The 15891-nt window shown below is 34.3% G+C and overlaps 2 protein-coding genes across 2 annotated transcripts; both read right to left on the minus strand.

Moving 5' to 3' along the window:
* Window positions 1–2538: 2538 nt before the first annotated feature.
* LOC114178792 (S-adenosyl-L-methionine-dependent methyltransferases superfamily protein) lies at window positions 2539–5218 on the minus strand. The gene is made up of 2 exons (XM_085671689.1): window positions 3965–5218; window positions 2539–2810 (listed from the first exon to the last, which is right to left on the minus strand). The coding sequence occupies exon 1, from the start codon at window positions 5112–5114 to the stop codon at window positions 3987–3989; it is 1128 nt and encodes a 375-aa protein (XP_085527815.1). The 5' UTR covers window positions 5115–5218; the 3' UTR covers window positions 2539–2810; window positions 3965–3986.
* Window positions 5219–9565: 4347 nt separating this feature from the next.
* RPN12A (regulatory particle non-ATPase 12A) lies at window positions 9566–14772 on the minus strand. Its single transcript, XM_028064585.2, has 6 exons — window positions 14554–14772; window positions 12546–12624; window positions 11672–11774; window positions 11173–11436; window positions 10722–10833; window positions 9566–9936 (listed from the first exon to the last, which is right to left on the minus strand). Exons 1-6 carry the CDS (start codon window positions 14656–14658, stop codon window positions 9796–9798), a joined length of 804 nt encoding a protein of 267 aa, XP_027920386.1. The 5' UTR covers window positions 14659–14772; the 3' UTR covers window positions 9566–9795.
* Between the last annotated feature and the right edge of the window lie 1119 nt (window positions 14773–15891).

Consider the following 15891-nt stretch of genomic DNA (forward strand, 5'->3'; position numbering starts at 1 on the left):
GAGAATATTACTTAATATTTTTTTTATTTAAATTAGTTTTTAGAAAATATTTCAGTTTTAGAGATATGTGTCAGTTTTAGAAATTTGTTATTATTTTAATTAGGAGTGAGATATTCTAAATATTTTATACTTGATATTTGTTATATTTTGCTCTATATATAGAGTATATCAATAAAATACAAAAACACGTTCCTCCGTATAACATATCACACGTATTTTCAAAAGTCCTAAAAATCCCAATAAGTGATATCAAGAGCCATTGTTCTTACTGCCTATAGAATGGAAGGAAATATGTCACACGTCGTTATTCCACTCTTTGATGGTGAAAGCTATGATCTATGGGCGATAAGGATGCAAACATATCTAGAGGGGCTAGATCTATGGGAAGTTGTGGAGGAAGATGATGTTCCTTATCTGAAAATTCCACCGCGGCTCAAATGAAAGCGCATAAAGAAAAGAAAACGAGAAAGACAAAGGCAAAATCATGCTTGTTCGCAGGTGTTTCACAAATGATTATGACCAGGATCATGACTTTAAAGTCTCCCAAAGAAATATGGGAATACTTGAAAGCAGAATATGAAGGGAACGAGAAGATTCGAGGCATGAAAGTTTTGAACTTGATAAGGGAGTTCGAGATGCAAAGAATGAAAGAGTCAGAGACGATTAAAGAATACTCAAACAAATTGTTGGGTATTGCCAACAAGATAAAATTGTTGGGAAAAGAGTTTCCAGATTCCAGACTCGTTGAGAAAATTCTGGTGACAGTGCCGGAAAGATATGAGGCATCTATTGCTTCCTTAGAAAATACAAAAGATTTGTCTACAATCACCTTTACAGAGGTGATACATGCCTTGCAAGCACAAGAACAACGAAGATTGATGAGAGAAGATCATGAGGCGGTTGAAGGTAATTTAAATTACACGGAAGATAATGCTCTCATAGTCAAGAAAAATAGAAGGAGCAAATACAACAACACACAGGTTTTTCCATCTTGTCCCCATTGCAAGAGAAAAGGTCATCAACCCAATTAGTGTTGGTGGAGGCCAGATGTCAAATGTCACAAATGTGGTCAATTGGGACATGTGAAAAAGGTATGCAAATCTAAAGATTCTCAAGAAGATGTTCAGATTGTGGAGAATAAATCAGAGGAGGATCTTCAAAAGATTGGATTATAGATAGTGGTTGCACAAACCATATGACTCATGATAGAGAAATTTTCAAGGAACTGAATAAATCAAATATTTCCAAGGTAAGAATTGGGAATGGAGAACAACTTGTTGTGAAAGGTACAAGAACAGTTTCAATTAAAACTCATTCAGGTATCAAATTAATTTTTGATGTCTTATATGTTCCTGAGATTACCCAGAATTTGTTAAGTGTCTCTCAATTGTTAGAGAAAGGTTATAAGGTCTCATTTGAAAATAAAGTATGTGTGATCAAAAATACTAACAACATAGAGGTATTTAAAGTCCACATGAAAGACAAGATTTGCGCTGGATTTGATGAAGGAGGAATTTGCTACAAATAAAGTGAGTATAAAAGAAAGATCAAAATCAGATTCTGGAAGAAAGTAGATGTCCAAGTGAAGAAAGTAGATGGAAGTTCACATTCTAATATTCATAAAAGGTCCAATGCCACTCCAATGAAATCCACACCGAACAAAGAAAAAGAAGATGATGCTGATATAAGAAGAAATATGAAGGATGATGCCAAATTGAAGAAAGATGTGATGCCATGGAAGAAGGAGAAAAACAAATATTGTAAGCACAAAAAGAGGAAAAAATCAAGCATCAAAAGATGGAGAATCAAATCTGAAGATATAAAATAAACAGATATTAAGCAAGAAGGAATGTTAAGAATATTACTTAATATCTTTTTTATTTAAATTAGTTTTTAAAAAATATTTTAATTTTAGAGATATGTATCAGTTTTAGAAATTTGTTATTATTTTAATTAGGAGTGAAATATTCTAAATATTTTGTACTTGATATTTGTTATATTTTGCTTTATATATAGAGTATATCAATAAAATACAAAAACATGTTCTTCGGTATAACATATCACATGTATCTCTTATATCTCTCATATTTTCAAAAGCCCTAAAAATCCCAATATATATATATATATATATATATATATATATATATATATATATATATGTATATATATATGTATATATATATATATATATATACATATATATATATATATATATATATATATATATATATATATATATATATATATATATATATATATATATATATATACATACACACGAAGTGCACGAAGAAATATATACATGAAGCAACTGCCGTTTAGGTGAATTAAATATTGAAAGCAATCACCTAAACTTTTAGTCAAATAAGATCAGTGGCTTCATATTAATAAGTTACGAAGCGGAAATGACATGGAACTTAGAATTCATATTCACACTAGTTTTCCAACAATGATAAACGAATTATCAAAATGAAACAGGACGATCGATAATGATAAATAGCAAGCGCCGCAAAAAATATATATATTTGAAAACGAAGAAGAAAGAAAATGGCGTTTCTTATATTTATTTGAAAAGAAATTAATTAGGCATAATAATTTAATGAAATAGAAGTAAAAAAACGATGAGAAAAAACTATTTCCTGAACCAGGTTCCCCAAGTCCCCACGGATATACACCTGTCATCGACTTCTTTCTATCTTTTGTTTGAACGGGTTATGATCCATCACTGGGCATGAAAATTGCTTCATTACGTGCCCCATTAACATCTATCACCAAGCAAATCCGGATAAATCCACCTGCTTATCATCAATCTGCGATGTGCAAAACAGACCCAAAATAATCAGAACAGAGACAGAAATATAATGTTGCAGAGTAATTATATATCGTCAAAGTAACATAATTCAGAAAATTTTAACAGTGTCCTAAATTTACAGGATTGATTTAGATCAAGCCATGGTACATTCCTTGCTTATGATAGAATGACCCAGCAAACACACAATAGAAGAGATGACCCTTTGGTGCTTCCACCAACCAGGTCCAGCCTTACACATTATTAAAGACACAATAGTTTAATTTATCCAACAAAATCACAAATATTATTAGCATTTGTTAAGATGTCCAAGAACAACAAGAAATGTAGCCTAAGTTTTATAAAGTTGAACAATCATCTTCTCTTGAGCAAGCTTCTAAGGTGGAGCTAATTAATTCTAATCCATTTCTGATGCCATACAAGTTCGATATATTGTAAACATCACCACATAAAGAATAATTGGCATGGTAAGCCCCTCTCCTCTTTTTGACAAACAATACATCAATTTTAAACTGTCCAATAAAAAAATACATTCATCTAGGTACAAACTGAAACATCAAATCTTTTTTTTTTGAGATATAACACCAAAAATTACAATAATTTAATTGATTAATCCATTTATTTAATTTTCATAGGTCAATTTAAAGAAGTTCACATTATCAATCACAACAACCGATCCGATAATTACTATAAAAATCAATAATTGCACTATATATGGAAACTTATACATGACATTAACAAAATAATATATTACATTATTATATTATTATACATAAATAGATGCCAATTAAGCAAATGACCAATACAAGAGAATTTACACAGTTATCCCATCACAAATTATTGCAATGTATGATAAGTTTCCGACTTTTACAGTACATATCATAAGAGTTATACATAGAAGTTATGGACTTGTAAAATTAATATCTTCAGATAAAAGCTAGCTTCCTAATTAAATTACTACCAAGACTCTTCTAAAATTGGCTACTACTTGGAAATGAGGGGAAGTTTCAATAAAATAGATAGAGCAATGAACAATAAGATATAGATTTCTATCGTATCTACCTTGGGTTTATGATCATTAGCACTGTATAGAGGTAAACCGTTCTAGTTAGATTCTTAACTAAATGATATAGAGTTAATTTGCAAAATCTCTACCTTTATTTGCGTGTAACGACCATCATCTGGACACAGGCTTCTGCAGCAACGCTGTCAAGAAAACTTCACCATTTTTGACGCCACTAGCGTCGGTCTTGTTCCCCGTCGCCCACTTCACCTTCTTGTAACCCAATTTCCCAATCAATGGCGCATAAACCTTCTCAAGATCCACCCGTTTGCTGAAAAAGTGGTCCACCCAAAGGTACCCTCCACCCCTGAGCACCCTATCAGCATCAAACAGAAGAAACTCCAACACCGTCGCCGGGATCCACCGGTTCACGGCGCGCCCGCACCGCACCAGATCCACCACTCCATCGAACAGCGGCAGCCGCTGTTGAAGCGGCACGTGCAGCGGCACCAGCCCCCGCAGCGCCACGGCCTCGCTGTTCGGCGCCGCCACGTTCATCGTAGTGGTCACCACCGTCACGTTGCGGAGCTTCATCGCGGCCGCGAACGACCCGGTGCCACCGCCGACATCGAGGCCGAGCCGGAGCACCGATTTCGCCGCCTTGGCGATCTGAAACAGCTGGTTAATCGGGAGATCCAAGTCGCTCTTGTAAGAGTTGAACTTGGAAACGTCGCGTGAGGGTTCGAAGCCGAGGTTAGGGTTTTGCCTGTTGAGGCAATCGAAGGATTTGCAGGTGTAGTGGTCCCAAACGACGGCGTTGTCGGGGAGGGAGGGGGGGAAGGGGTTTCGCGGGAGGGAATTTGGCGGAATGGGTTTCTGTGGCGTTTGGGAGAAGCAGCGGCGGCGGGGGAGAGGGTGGCATCCGCGGAGGATTAGGGATTCGGCGAGGTCGGAATCGGAGGGGCAGAGAGAGAAGGGGGTGTAGGTCATGTATTTATGGAGGAGTTCGGGGTGGTTGTGGCATGATGAAGCAATTGGGGAGAGGTGTGAGTAGAGGAGTAGATCTGAGGGGATGGTTGATTTTTTGGAGGGGTTAGAATTCTGGAGGCGCGTGAGGTGGTTGATGGTGGCGCGTATGGTGTGGAGCTGGTGGATGAGTTGGTCTGGGACAGGTGGGGGTGGTTTGGGGGATTTGGGGGATTGGAGGGTGGAGGAGAGGTGGTAGAGGGAGAGAATGTTGGTGGCCACCATAGCTATGAGGAGGAGCAAGTTCAGGGTCATGGTGGTGAAGGTGAAACCCATTTTCCTCACTCACTCACACTCTCACTCTCACTCTCAAACACTGTGTTTGTAACACTCTCTCTCTCTCTCTCTTTGCCTTTTTGTTTTGGTTTGGTGTAAATTAGTGTTTGAGAGCTATAATTGCTGTTTTTGAGATTCAGTTGTGTTGGAGGTTGACTATTTTGGACCTGATTTACCTGAAAGTGAGTGTGGGAAGTGGAATAAGACTAACATAGTGTGTAGGAGGATTGATACATACAAAATTCAAACCTTTGTGTAGGACACTGATTGGAATCTGTACCCTGTAGGACCACAACTCTATATTTCTATATTTACTGTTTATGTAAATCTAGGATGCACAATCTATTATATCTCTGCTTCTGTTATGCAAAATCAACACAAAAATTGGTTTATGCTAAGTGGATTTCTCTTATTGCAAAACAATAACTTAGGGTGTAATGGTAGAGTTAAATGTGAAGTGGATGTGATTTTAAATTTATGCGAAGGGTTTCAATGACTTGAATAGGAAAGGACTTTGGATCTGGAACTTTGGATCTGGATCTGATCTAATGTGTGGTCTTGTCATATTTCAAGAATTGCATCTCTGCTAACAATTTCAGCACATTTATGCATACCATGTGTTACCCACATTTTTTGAATTGTTTCTATAAATATTTTGTATCTTTCTCCTTGTTACTAATCACATAAAAAGTGTTAATTGAATTAGGTGACAGTTGTGGGGCTTACAGATGAGACCCATTTGTTGACTTGTGGCGTTTTGGAGAGTGAGAATTGGAGTATAACACACTCTATGTAGGTCGGTGTTATCAGGTTTCAATAAATCTTTATTTCCTTTTTTCTATCTTTTGTAAAGCTAACTTTACGGAAAAAGGAAGAAACGAATCTTTATAGACGAAAACGAGTGAATGGTTTGTTTCTGTCACAGGTAAATAGTTGTAGCGCTATCAAAAACCTCATCATCACATACTTAATTTCAACCATGCTGCTTTTAACTCTGTTTTTCAATCAAACTTAAACAGTTATCTTCATATTATACACATTAAACGTTAACACCAATTATTGAGATGAATGACGTTAATTAAAATATTATATCTTATAAATGTTTTTTGGCAGAATGAAAGCAAGTAACTTATAACACTTAAATTCTATGGATATTTTAAAAAAAATAAAATAAACGGGCCATTTCTATGTAATGTAGGATTTGCTTTCCCAACTCTGCACATTTTCCATTTTGCGTATGAAAAATTCTATGAAGAAATTGATCTTAATCTTCACAATTTGTAGATGTGTGTTATAAAACACAGGATAGAATTCGAACTAAAAAGTTGGTCGAACATGTAAAAAGACATGAAACTTCAGTATGATTTTCATAGTAAAAGGAAGAAGCCTGGTAATCCTCTGTTGTGAGGTGTATCAGAGAGTAAAAATTCTCTATAAGTGAAAGCAAAGTTTCATGAATGTCGTTAAAGAGGTGACAATTTATTGATGATTGATTAAAAAAATGAAAAACAAATTATAATAATTAAAATTAATAATAAAATGTGAGATAAACAAAAGTTATAAAATTACACGTAACAAATAAATAAAGTAAGAAGACTAGATAACAACTGTATCACCCAATTAACAAAAAATTTAAATAATGCTTAACCAGATGAAAAATATAAAATTTGTTAATACTCGATGAACTATAACAATTTTATCAGAAATCTTAAATTTATCAAAAACTTAATACTTGATTTAAATCTTAATGAAACGTAATTTAATCTGTATTTATGAGGACTAAATTACTTTATAATGACAATATGTAGGAAAACATTTGTAAAAAATACATCTCAATTTTGAAGACTTCTAGAAAAAATTATGCACTTTCAAACACTAACGGTGTGTTCGTATGTGGGGTTGGAGCTGTCGAGATAATTTGAGAGAGTGAATTTCGTAAATTGAATACGTTCGTTTTGTGGGATTTAAAGAAATATGAGAGAGCGGATTTGAGGAATAGATGGTTTAATTCATCCTCGCAAAAGTGAGCGGATACTCGTATATAATGTGAAAGATTACGAAAATAACCTTCTGTGATGGATGGTGTTACTTTGGGACACGGCGTGGTGCGTGTGTGTGTGTGATTGTTGAGTGCATCCATGGATGGGGAAGAACATGAGGTGCTTGGGTGTGGTGGGGCAGAAAAAGGATGGAGGTGGTGGGCTGTGGTGGTGCGGTGAAGGAGGTGGTGGCGTGTGTGGTGGGGATGAAGTCCCAAATAGTGCTAGATATGCGCACCGGTTAGCTAACTAGTGCAGTGCTAGTGTGTGAATGACACTGGTTACGTAACCGGTGCCTTGGCAATGAAGGGATGACACCGGTTACCACACCGGTGTCATGTGTGTTGTGTTTTTGTTTTTTTACTTTTTTCGTACTTTTTTTTTTAATTTTTTTTAAAAACTTTTTTTTATATAAATTGTTTAACTTTTTCTTTAAATTTAATTATATAGTTTTTTTTTACATTCATAAAAATTTAATTTTTTTTATTTTAAAATTCTATATAATTTTAATATATTTCCTTTTAATTCGTATTAATTAATTATAATTATTTTTATAATATCAAATTACCAAATCATTCTATTTTTCCATTAAGAGTATTTTGGTAACTTTCTAAACTAAAAAAAAATACAAAAATTCATCCACCAAAATCTATACAAATTTATTTTCATACACAGGCACCAAATATTGGTCAGAAATCTCGATAGAGAGGAAGGAATCTGGCAAAGAAGAAAGAATATGGTAGATGCAGGTGTTTTACATGGTATAAGGAGCAAAGGTTATTTTTGTCATCTGGATAACCATTCTGCCTTATCTTCACAGTTTTGAGGAAATGGATTAATCCTTCCATCTCCCAAATACACACTCGCACATCCCTTCAAATGATCGAAAACGAACGAGGTAGATCACCAAAATTCGCTCTCTCAAATCTAATTCAACAGTGCAATTCTTTCATACGAACACTGCATAAAAACTTCATTCGGACATAAATTAAAAAATATATACTCTTTTAAAGAATAAACAGCTCATTCGGATGAAGGTTAAAAAACATACTTTCAAAGAAAAAAAAATCATTCGGCCACAAATCAAACTTGGATAATGTAATGCAAAAGTGCATGTTGAAAGCAAATATTTTTATCTTCGTGACTTAACACAAAAACAACCCTCCATAAGGGTTCACAAATTACAATAAAAATAAATAAATCAAAAGCTTAATTACTCTTTTAGTCCTCTAATTTGTTAGCAAATTTCAAAATGGTCATTCTATTATTCAGAGTCTCAATTTAGTCCTCAAGTTTTGAAAAGTGACTCAATTTAGTCCTCTCCGTTTAATTTAAACAAACGTCGTTCAAACAGTAGTGAGGTGGCACAATTGTACTTATACGTGTCAACATTTTTAAGAGGCAAGAACAATTGACGTGGCATATGTTGAAAAAGTTTAACTTTGTTTAGAAATGGGAATCATGAAACCCTAAATTTTTCCCAGCATCCTAAATTCATTCTTCTCCTCTGCTACGTTGCTGCACAACATTCTTCTAATTATTTTGGCCCCAGATTTTGTTGTTGAGAGACATTTCCGAAGCCAACTCCTATAAGTCTTGCACTTGTTCACACAATGAAATTCGTGGTGTGTCTTCTCTTGGTGGTGGGTGGAAGCGTTGGGTGTGTCTCCCATTTGTCAATGTGGAGAGGTTGTTGTACCCAAAACCCCCTAAATCAAAACCCTATACCCTATACCCAAAATCCACAAAACCCTAAAACGCAAGTCATAAAATTCGAAGCACAACTCACCTGGAATATGCTCCACGATTTCGATTACAGATCATAACCCCAAGAACGAAATTGATGCTGATCCCAATTCCTCACACCAACGCAATGCCTCGACAAATCTTTTTCACCCCTGATCCCAATTCCAATATTAGTAACCCTAATTACATTCAACCCAATTCACCTTCCACATAAACACAGTGTAACAGGCCAAGTAATTCGAAATGAGACAGAGTAAAACAGCCAGGTCACTGTTCCGTTATTCATTTTGACGCTGTTAACTTTGAGGACTAAATTGAATCACTTTTGAAAACTTGAGGACTAAATTGAGACTCTGAATAATAGAAAGACCATTTTGAAATTTGCTAACAAATTAGAGGACTAAAACAGTAATTAAGCCTAAATCAAATCTCAACATTTTTCCCTAACTACTATTTAGTTATCACATACAATATGCTGATCAGAATTGTTTAGAAAACAAAACCCAATAGCTGAGCACATCATCATTCTAAATTTTCTAAATTGGTAATTAACCTAAGGAAAAAATCAAGTGACCAAATGCACGACTTGGAAAATTTATATCCCCATATTCTGGTGATGAACCTTTCTATGGCTTTAAAATTTAGAGTACAGAATAATGAATCATATAATCATAAAAAAAGAAAAGTATGTATAAAACATTTTTTCCTGTTTCCAGAGCACGAGGTAAAAAAAATAAAAGTAACCATACAGCCACCTAAATGATCAAAATACAGTGGTGAACAATTTTTTAGTTCCGCATTGAATGAGAATTAAACAATTTCAGAAGACAATATTAGAAGCTATTATCCAGGCACCTAGAAATTTTGAAACACAAAAGCCGCCTTCATATATCTTATCAGACAATCCTCTCCAACTCCCTAGCATAACTAAGTGTCTGGTTGATGAGCTGCAGAGAGGGTATCTCTTTGCACGGAGCAGATTCTTTTGCCTTCTGGAAATAGACACTACCATTCTTTATCTCCCACTCAGGATGTTCCTTCAATAAATAGATAATAACTTTAGAACATGAGAAAGAACAAATGTAAATATTGAAAGAGATATGAATGATTTTCCATGTCCGTTTGGCACATGGAATAGAATTTATAATTATAATTCCAATTCCTATATTCTAACAGAATTAGAATACTTGAGCTCATAATTTATATATTTGGTTTTTACATGTAATTATTTAGAATTATAAAGTTTAACTTCAACTTCATTTTCCCACAGGATGAGTTATGTCATGTTTGAATAAAAAGTTTAATTTGCAAGTGAAAATGGAGAAAATAGTCACAAGTCCTGGTAACAGGGGGACACTAAGTGGTTACAGCGGTGGGGGAAGGGTGATGACAACAATAGTGATGGTGGTCTTGCTGATGACCAAAATAGTGGTGGTGATCTTGGTGATGACAGAAATAGTAGTGGTGGTCTTGGTGGTTGATGGGTATAGGTTATAGGTGGTGACAATAGGAACACTGACAGTGGACAGTAGTGATCGTGGCAGCTAATGTAGAAAAAAAAACAAGAATGTTAGAGGGGAGTGAAGTTTGGAAATTGTGATTTAGAGGTAGAGTTTAGGAATTGTTAAAGTGTGGTTATTATTAATATTACAATTCCATGGAATGGTCTTTTCAATTCTAAAAGAACTTCAAAACATAATCATTATTAAATATCTAAGGTTCAATTCCAAATGTCAAGTCCAATCTCATGCCCAATTCCAATATCAACACCTCCCTCCCTGGCAATGAAACACAAAAATTAAGGGGACATAAGATAGTTCACCTCTGTAATATATTCCAGGAGTTCCTGATCAGATGAGAACAATAACATTTGCTTCGCATCCTTAATTGAAAGATAGTCATATGCTTTCTCACTACAACCTGCTATTTCATCTCTGAATGTTGAAGATAGGTAAAAACTAATTAGAAAATCAATATAGATGAACAATCGGAAAATAATAGAACCACTAGAGAGGCAGGTGTTCGAGCTTTAAGGTCGTGCTTCCATCAAATCGCCATTGCAGGAAGCAAATAAAATAGAATTACAAGAATAAAAATGACTCAAGTTACTGGTAATTCTAGAAATCAGTTTGGAAGAGAAAATTCCAAAACAGTGTAAAATATAAGCCCAACTTCTGAAGAAATCAAGTAGGGGATCCAGTTTCCCCTTATTTATCACTTGAGTTCAACCATCCCCCATGCAATTAAAATAAAACAATAATAGCAAATACTACCTGACAGTCTTTGCCAAGAGATCCATGAAATAAACGTATGTATCATGTGGCACTGTCTGTCTAGCACTCAAGACACGATTATATGCTCCTTCCATAAAAGATTGTTCCAACTCCACGGCATGCTTAATGCAAGGATTCTCTAGAGCAGCAGAAGAAAGTAATTCCAACTCAGTATGGAATTCAGCAATCCTATTCTGCACAAGTAGTCTCAACAGGTTGAGACCCAGTATTGGGTACTCCTGAGGTGATGGTGGAAGCCGATTGCTGCCACACAAGAAAAGTTCCCATGAAATACAAGAATCCAACAAGGAAGAGTGAAAGAAGAATTGCATATAACATCATATTTTAATATTGATACTACTTTTATACTTCTTGGCATACACTATACAAGTTTATAGGTGAACAATCAGAAGATGTCCATTCTTTGCTTTTGTTGCAGATTTATCTCTTCCAGAGTAAATGGATATTTTGTGTAAAGAGAGGGGCAAGCAGAAATTACCAGGCATCTGTATAATAAGGTTTCAACTGGAAGAAATCCCTCTCAAAGGCATCTTGATCCTCAGTTTTCACACTAAGGACAACGGCATGCTCGTATATATCCCCTAGAAGTTCAAAAAACCAACAGAAAAAGAAAATCTTAGATATAGAACTTTTAACTTTTTTCCCTTTCATTTTTGAAATAGTTATTGTCTTATTCATGCTGATATGATTCAGTCATTGAGATATTGTTTATTAATTTCCTTGATTATCAATATGGTTCTAGAAGTTCAAAAACCAACAGAAAAAAAATATTAAATATAGAACTTCTAACATTTTTTTTCTTTTACATTTTTGAAATATTTATTATCTTAACCATGCTGATATGATTCAATCATTCAGCTATTGTTTTAGTAATCTGTTTCATTTAATCAATAAGGCTCTAGCTCATTATTCTGCTGCCTCCAAGCATCAAACATTTTCTAAATTTAGATGAACAAAAATTATTATAACCTTTTCATTGTCTACTAGTATTTATAGAGTAAACCACAATAACCATTCCTCATATGGCAAAACAACGGTTAACTTCTCTCAACAGCCAGATAGCAAAATTATCTTTCTAACAACAAAGAAGATTGTTAAGTTTCAGCTTTATTTACTGCCTACAAAAATAGAGGGTATAGAAGAGAAATTCCATTTTCAATCACAAATAGCTTACAGGAAAGCCAGTGCATATTGATATCTTTTATGAATCAGCCAATTTAAGATTTGCGAACAGGTTTCGCTTCTACTACTTAAATAATTAGTCTAAGCCTAAGTAATGGCTATAGGCCCATTAAACACAAAAAAGATGGGGGAAGGGAAACACTGTAACAGATTGGAGCAAAGAGTGTTACTTGCTATTGTTAACTCATGAACAGCATTAGGAGTATCTGCAAACAATGGTGGAAGGCTTCTAAACCCTGTCAGTAACACCTGCAAGTAAACAGCGAGGCAGCAATTAAATAAATAACAACATCTGCAAATACGTACCAAAATGAAGGAAGCTAAGATCTTTCAAACCTCCATCTTATATAGACAATAAATAGACTTGAGCTATGAATTCAAGCTGTTTGTAGCATTATTAATCATACAAGTCCTTGTCCTATAAATACTAAGACATCATATTTCCAAGTAAAATCACCCCTTCTATCATTGAGCTTGAGTGGGGGACTAGTAAATCAATCAACACACTTTATCCCTCACAGTACACTCCCAGAGGAAGTTGGCATTTTGTTATCTATGTACCTGATCTTACCAAGTGGTATAAGGCTTTTGTTGTTGTTTTACTTTTCTATGAGTGGACTGTTTATTGACCTATTTGTTCTAGTTCTGATTTTGTTGATTCAATCTCAAATTGCATAGGAGCTTTTTGTATTTTTCATTTTCATATTCAAGAAAAAACATTTGTGATTACCAAATCTTATCCTACTGATCATTGTGATTCTACATTGTTATATGGAAAGAAAAATTGAAGAAATAGTAAAATATTGTCCACTAAGGTGTGTTTGGAACTCAGTAATAGGAAGAGTCTCTTGATTTCACTATGTTTAATTAGTGTCATAAAGTTGATGGAATTCTTCACAGAATGTTGGAGGAGAGACTGGGTTATCTGAAACCTCACCAGTAGTTGATGATTTGCACCAAGGAATTTCTTTTTCCGAAATGTGAGCCAAGGAACACTATTATATGCTAGTAGTTAAATGTTAAACTTTTAATAATATATTAATAATGAAAGGGTCATAAGCAAAACGGACTGGTGTGACATGAGGAAATATATGGATTGATCAAGGTTGAGGTTTAAAATAGAAAGCAAATCTAGGTATGTGTGACTTATGTACGAGCTCCATATGGTGCATGGAATGTTTGAAACGAATTTGCAATATTAAGAGAACTACTTCAAATTTTTTAATAGTCAGATTGTGAATTTTCGTTTTAGAAAACTTAGATTGTCTGCCTGCCTTTTGACCCCTTTGTTGATACCCTAGTAGATGATCTTGTTGTAGCACTGTGCTATGTATTATTTTATGTTTTTCAAACCTATCACATGGAGTATTTGATAGATCTTTAACTCTAGCTTTCTCTATCTTTCTGTTATACATGGCACTCAGTTAAGTATCCCATTCAAATTTCACTTCAGAATTGGTGTTCAACAGAATCCTTTACATCCTGTTGTGGCATGTTGTGCTATGTTAGTGTTTGAAATTCCATCTACAAATTTTTTTTTTTCTTTTTTCCATTTCTGCATCATACCTCATGATCAAGTTCTGTTGACAACAATTTCGTGAGTATGAACTTCTGAAATCATGCATTAGATTACACTCGTGGCATTATAGCATGTTAAAAGATGTATACATGCCACATAATAAGCTGCTTATTTTTTGTTTCAAATCAATTTACATAGCTTCTTTCGCTCCCATTTGATAGCAGGATATAGTTTGTGATATCTGTGGGGATGCAGGAAATGAAGAGGATCTTGCTATTTGTAACAAGTGTACTGATGGGGCAGAGCACATGTATGTATTATAATAGCCCAGTGCCCAAAGGTAAAAACACAATTTATCTGCTCAGTGCACATTGTTTCCATGACATAACTAAGAAAACTTCTTAAATCTACAAATAGCGTTGGTTTTACTGTAATCTATCTTACCCAGAGTGCTCATTGCTATAATGATCTCAACTGAAGCAACATACCCCATTCCACAACTTGCTCACTTCCACAGCCAAGCTCAAAACAAAATAAATTGAAGAAAAGCAAAGAAAGCAACAGAATCGATCTTCAAAGAGAAGAAAGAACTTAAATGATGAGCGAATTTTGGAATTGAGAGCAATAAGTAAACTAGGGTTAGGTTGGATGAGAAATACCTTTAGTTGAGAAAGGAGATTGGAACAGTTGTCGTAGTCGTTCCTGAGAAACGAAGCCTTGAAGCGATCGAAGAGCTGAGAAACCTCGGTTAGCTTGGGATCCATGTCTTCTGAATTTGGGTGTGCAGTGCTTTCACAACTTCAAAAAAGCTTGAGTGCTCCCAACGAAAACCTTAGTAGACAAGAATCACATGATGCAGAACGCGGCTTTCATATTTCTAGGAAATTGGACTTGGACTTTATAAAATCTAGGCCCAACCCATCTTTTATCTTTGAGAAAAAAAAAGGGAAAAAAATGCCCCTTCTTCCTGCACCCCCAGAAAGAATACATCCACGTATTCTCTCTTGCAACCGGTTTGGCGGTGTTGGACCGGGTTTTGTGGGTGTGACGAAGGTGCAGTCTGTGTTCGTCGATGAAGGAGAAGAAATTGGTGGAGAAGAAGCTGTTCTCAATTCGTAGGTATCATATTCTACAAATACTGTTCCGAATATCACATTCTGAAAATTTTATTCCAAAATTTTTTTTTCAAAAATTTTATTCCGAAACTTCGTTTAAAAATTTTCAAAAAACTTATTCAGACAAGCTTTCAATATATATGATATGGAAGTGACTCTTCGATAAAATTTTCATTTCAATGTTTGAGGGAGTGCGCAAAGAAATTATGGAAGTACAGGAAGTAAAAATCATCAGATTGACTTCGACCATAAGAACTTATTAAATAATTAATTTGTATTTATAATATAGTTCTTCAAGAAATAAAAAATTTGGGATTTTTTTATGTATAAACTTAGTTAGGAGAGAATCATATTATGATAAATAAAATAGAAGAAACTTGGATTTATTTTTGAAACGGATATAATTTATCAAAATTTAGAACCACAAATGATGGTGACGGAATTTAAAAGAAAACATAAATAAAATTTCTTTAGCATAAGATTTTAATTATTTATTATTATCTCTAAAAAAAATCTCGGTATACTGTTAAGAGTAGGTTGAAAGTAGAACATTATATTAATGTGTCATCATTGTCAACTACAATTTGAAATTGTAGAACATCTTTTTCTTCATGTGGAATCGGCTAAAAAATATAATTGACACAAAAATATATACCTCTTCATTTAGTTTTTTTAAGTACGTAATAATGGGAGTGATTGTCTCCATTATATTGATTATTGTCATTTATATTACTATTTGAATATCTAATTACAAAATTAACTTGAAATTATCTTGTCATTATACCACTACAACATAAATAATTTTTAACATTATATTTGATTTTTTTTCGACAATTTTAATCTCGTTAAGAATCTTATTGGACTAAAAGATTATCAACAATT

Source organism: Vigna unguiculata, chromosome 3, assembly GCF_037176805.1.
Source record: "Vigna unguiculata cultivar grain cowpea cultivar isolate G323 ecotype 2 chromosome 3, ASM3717680v1, whole genome shotgun sequence".
NCBI lineage: Eukaryota > Viridiplantae > Streptophyta > Magnoliopsida > Fabales > Fabaceae > Vigna > Vigna unguiculata.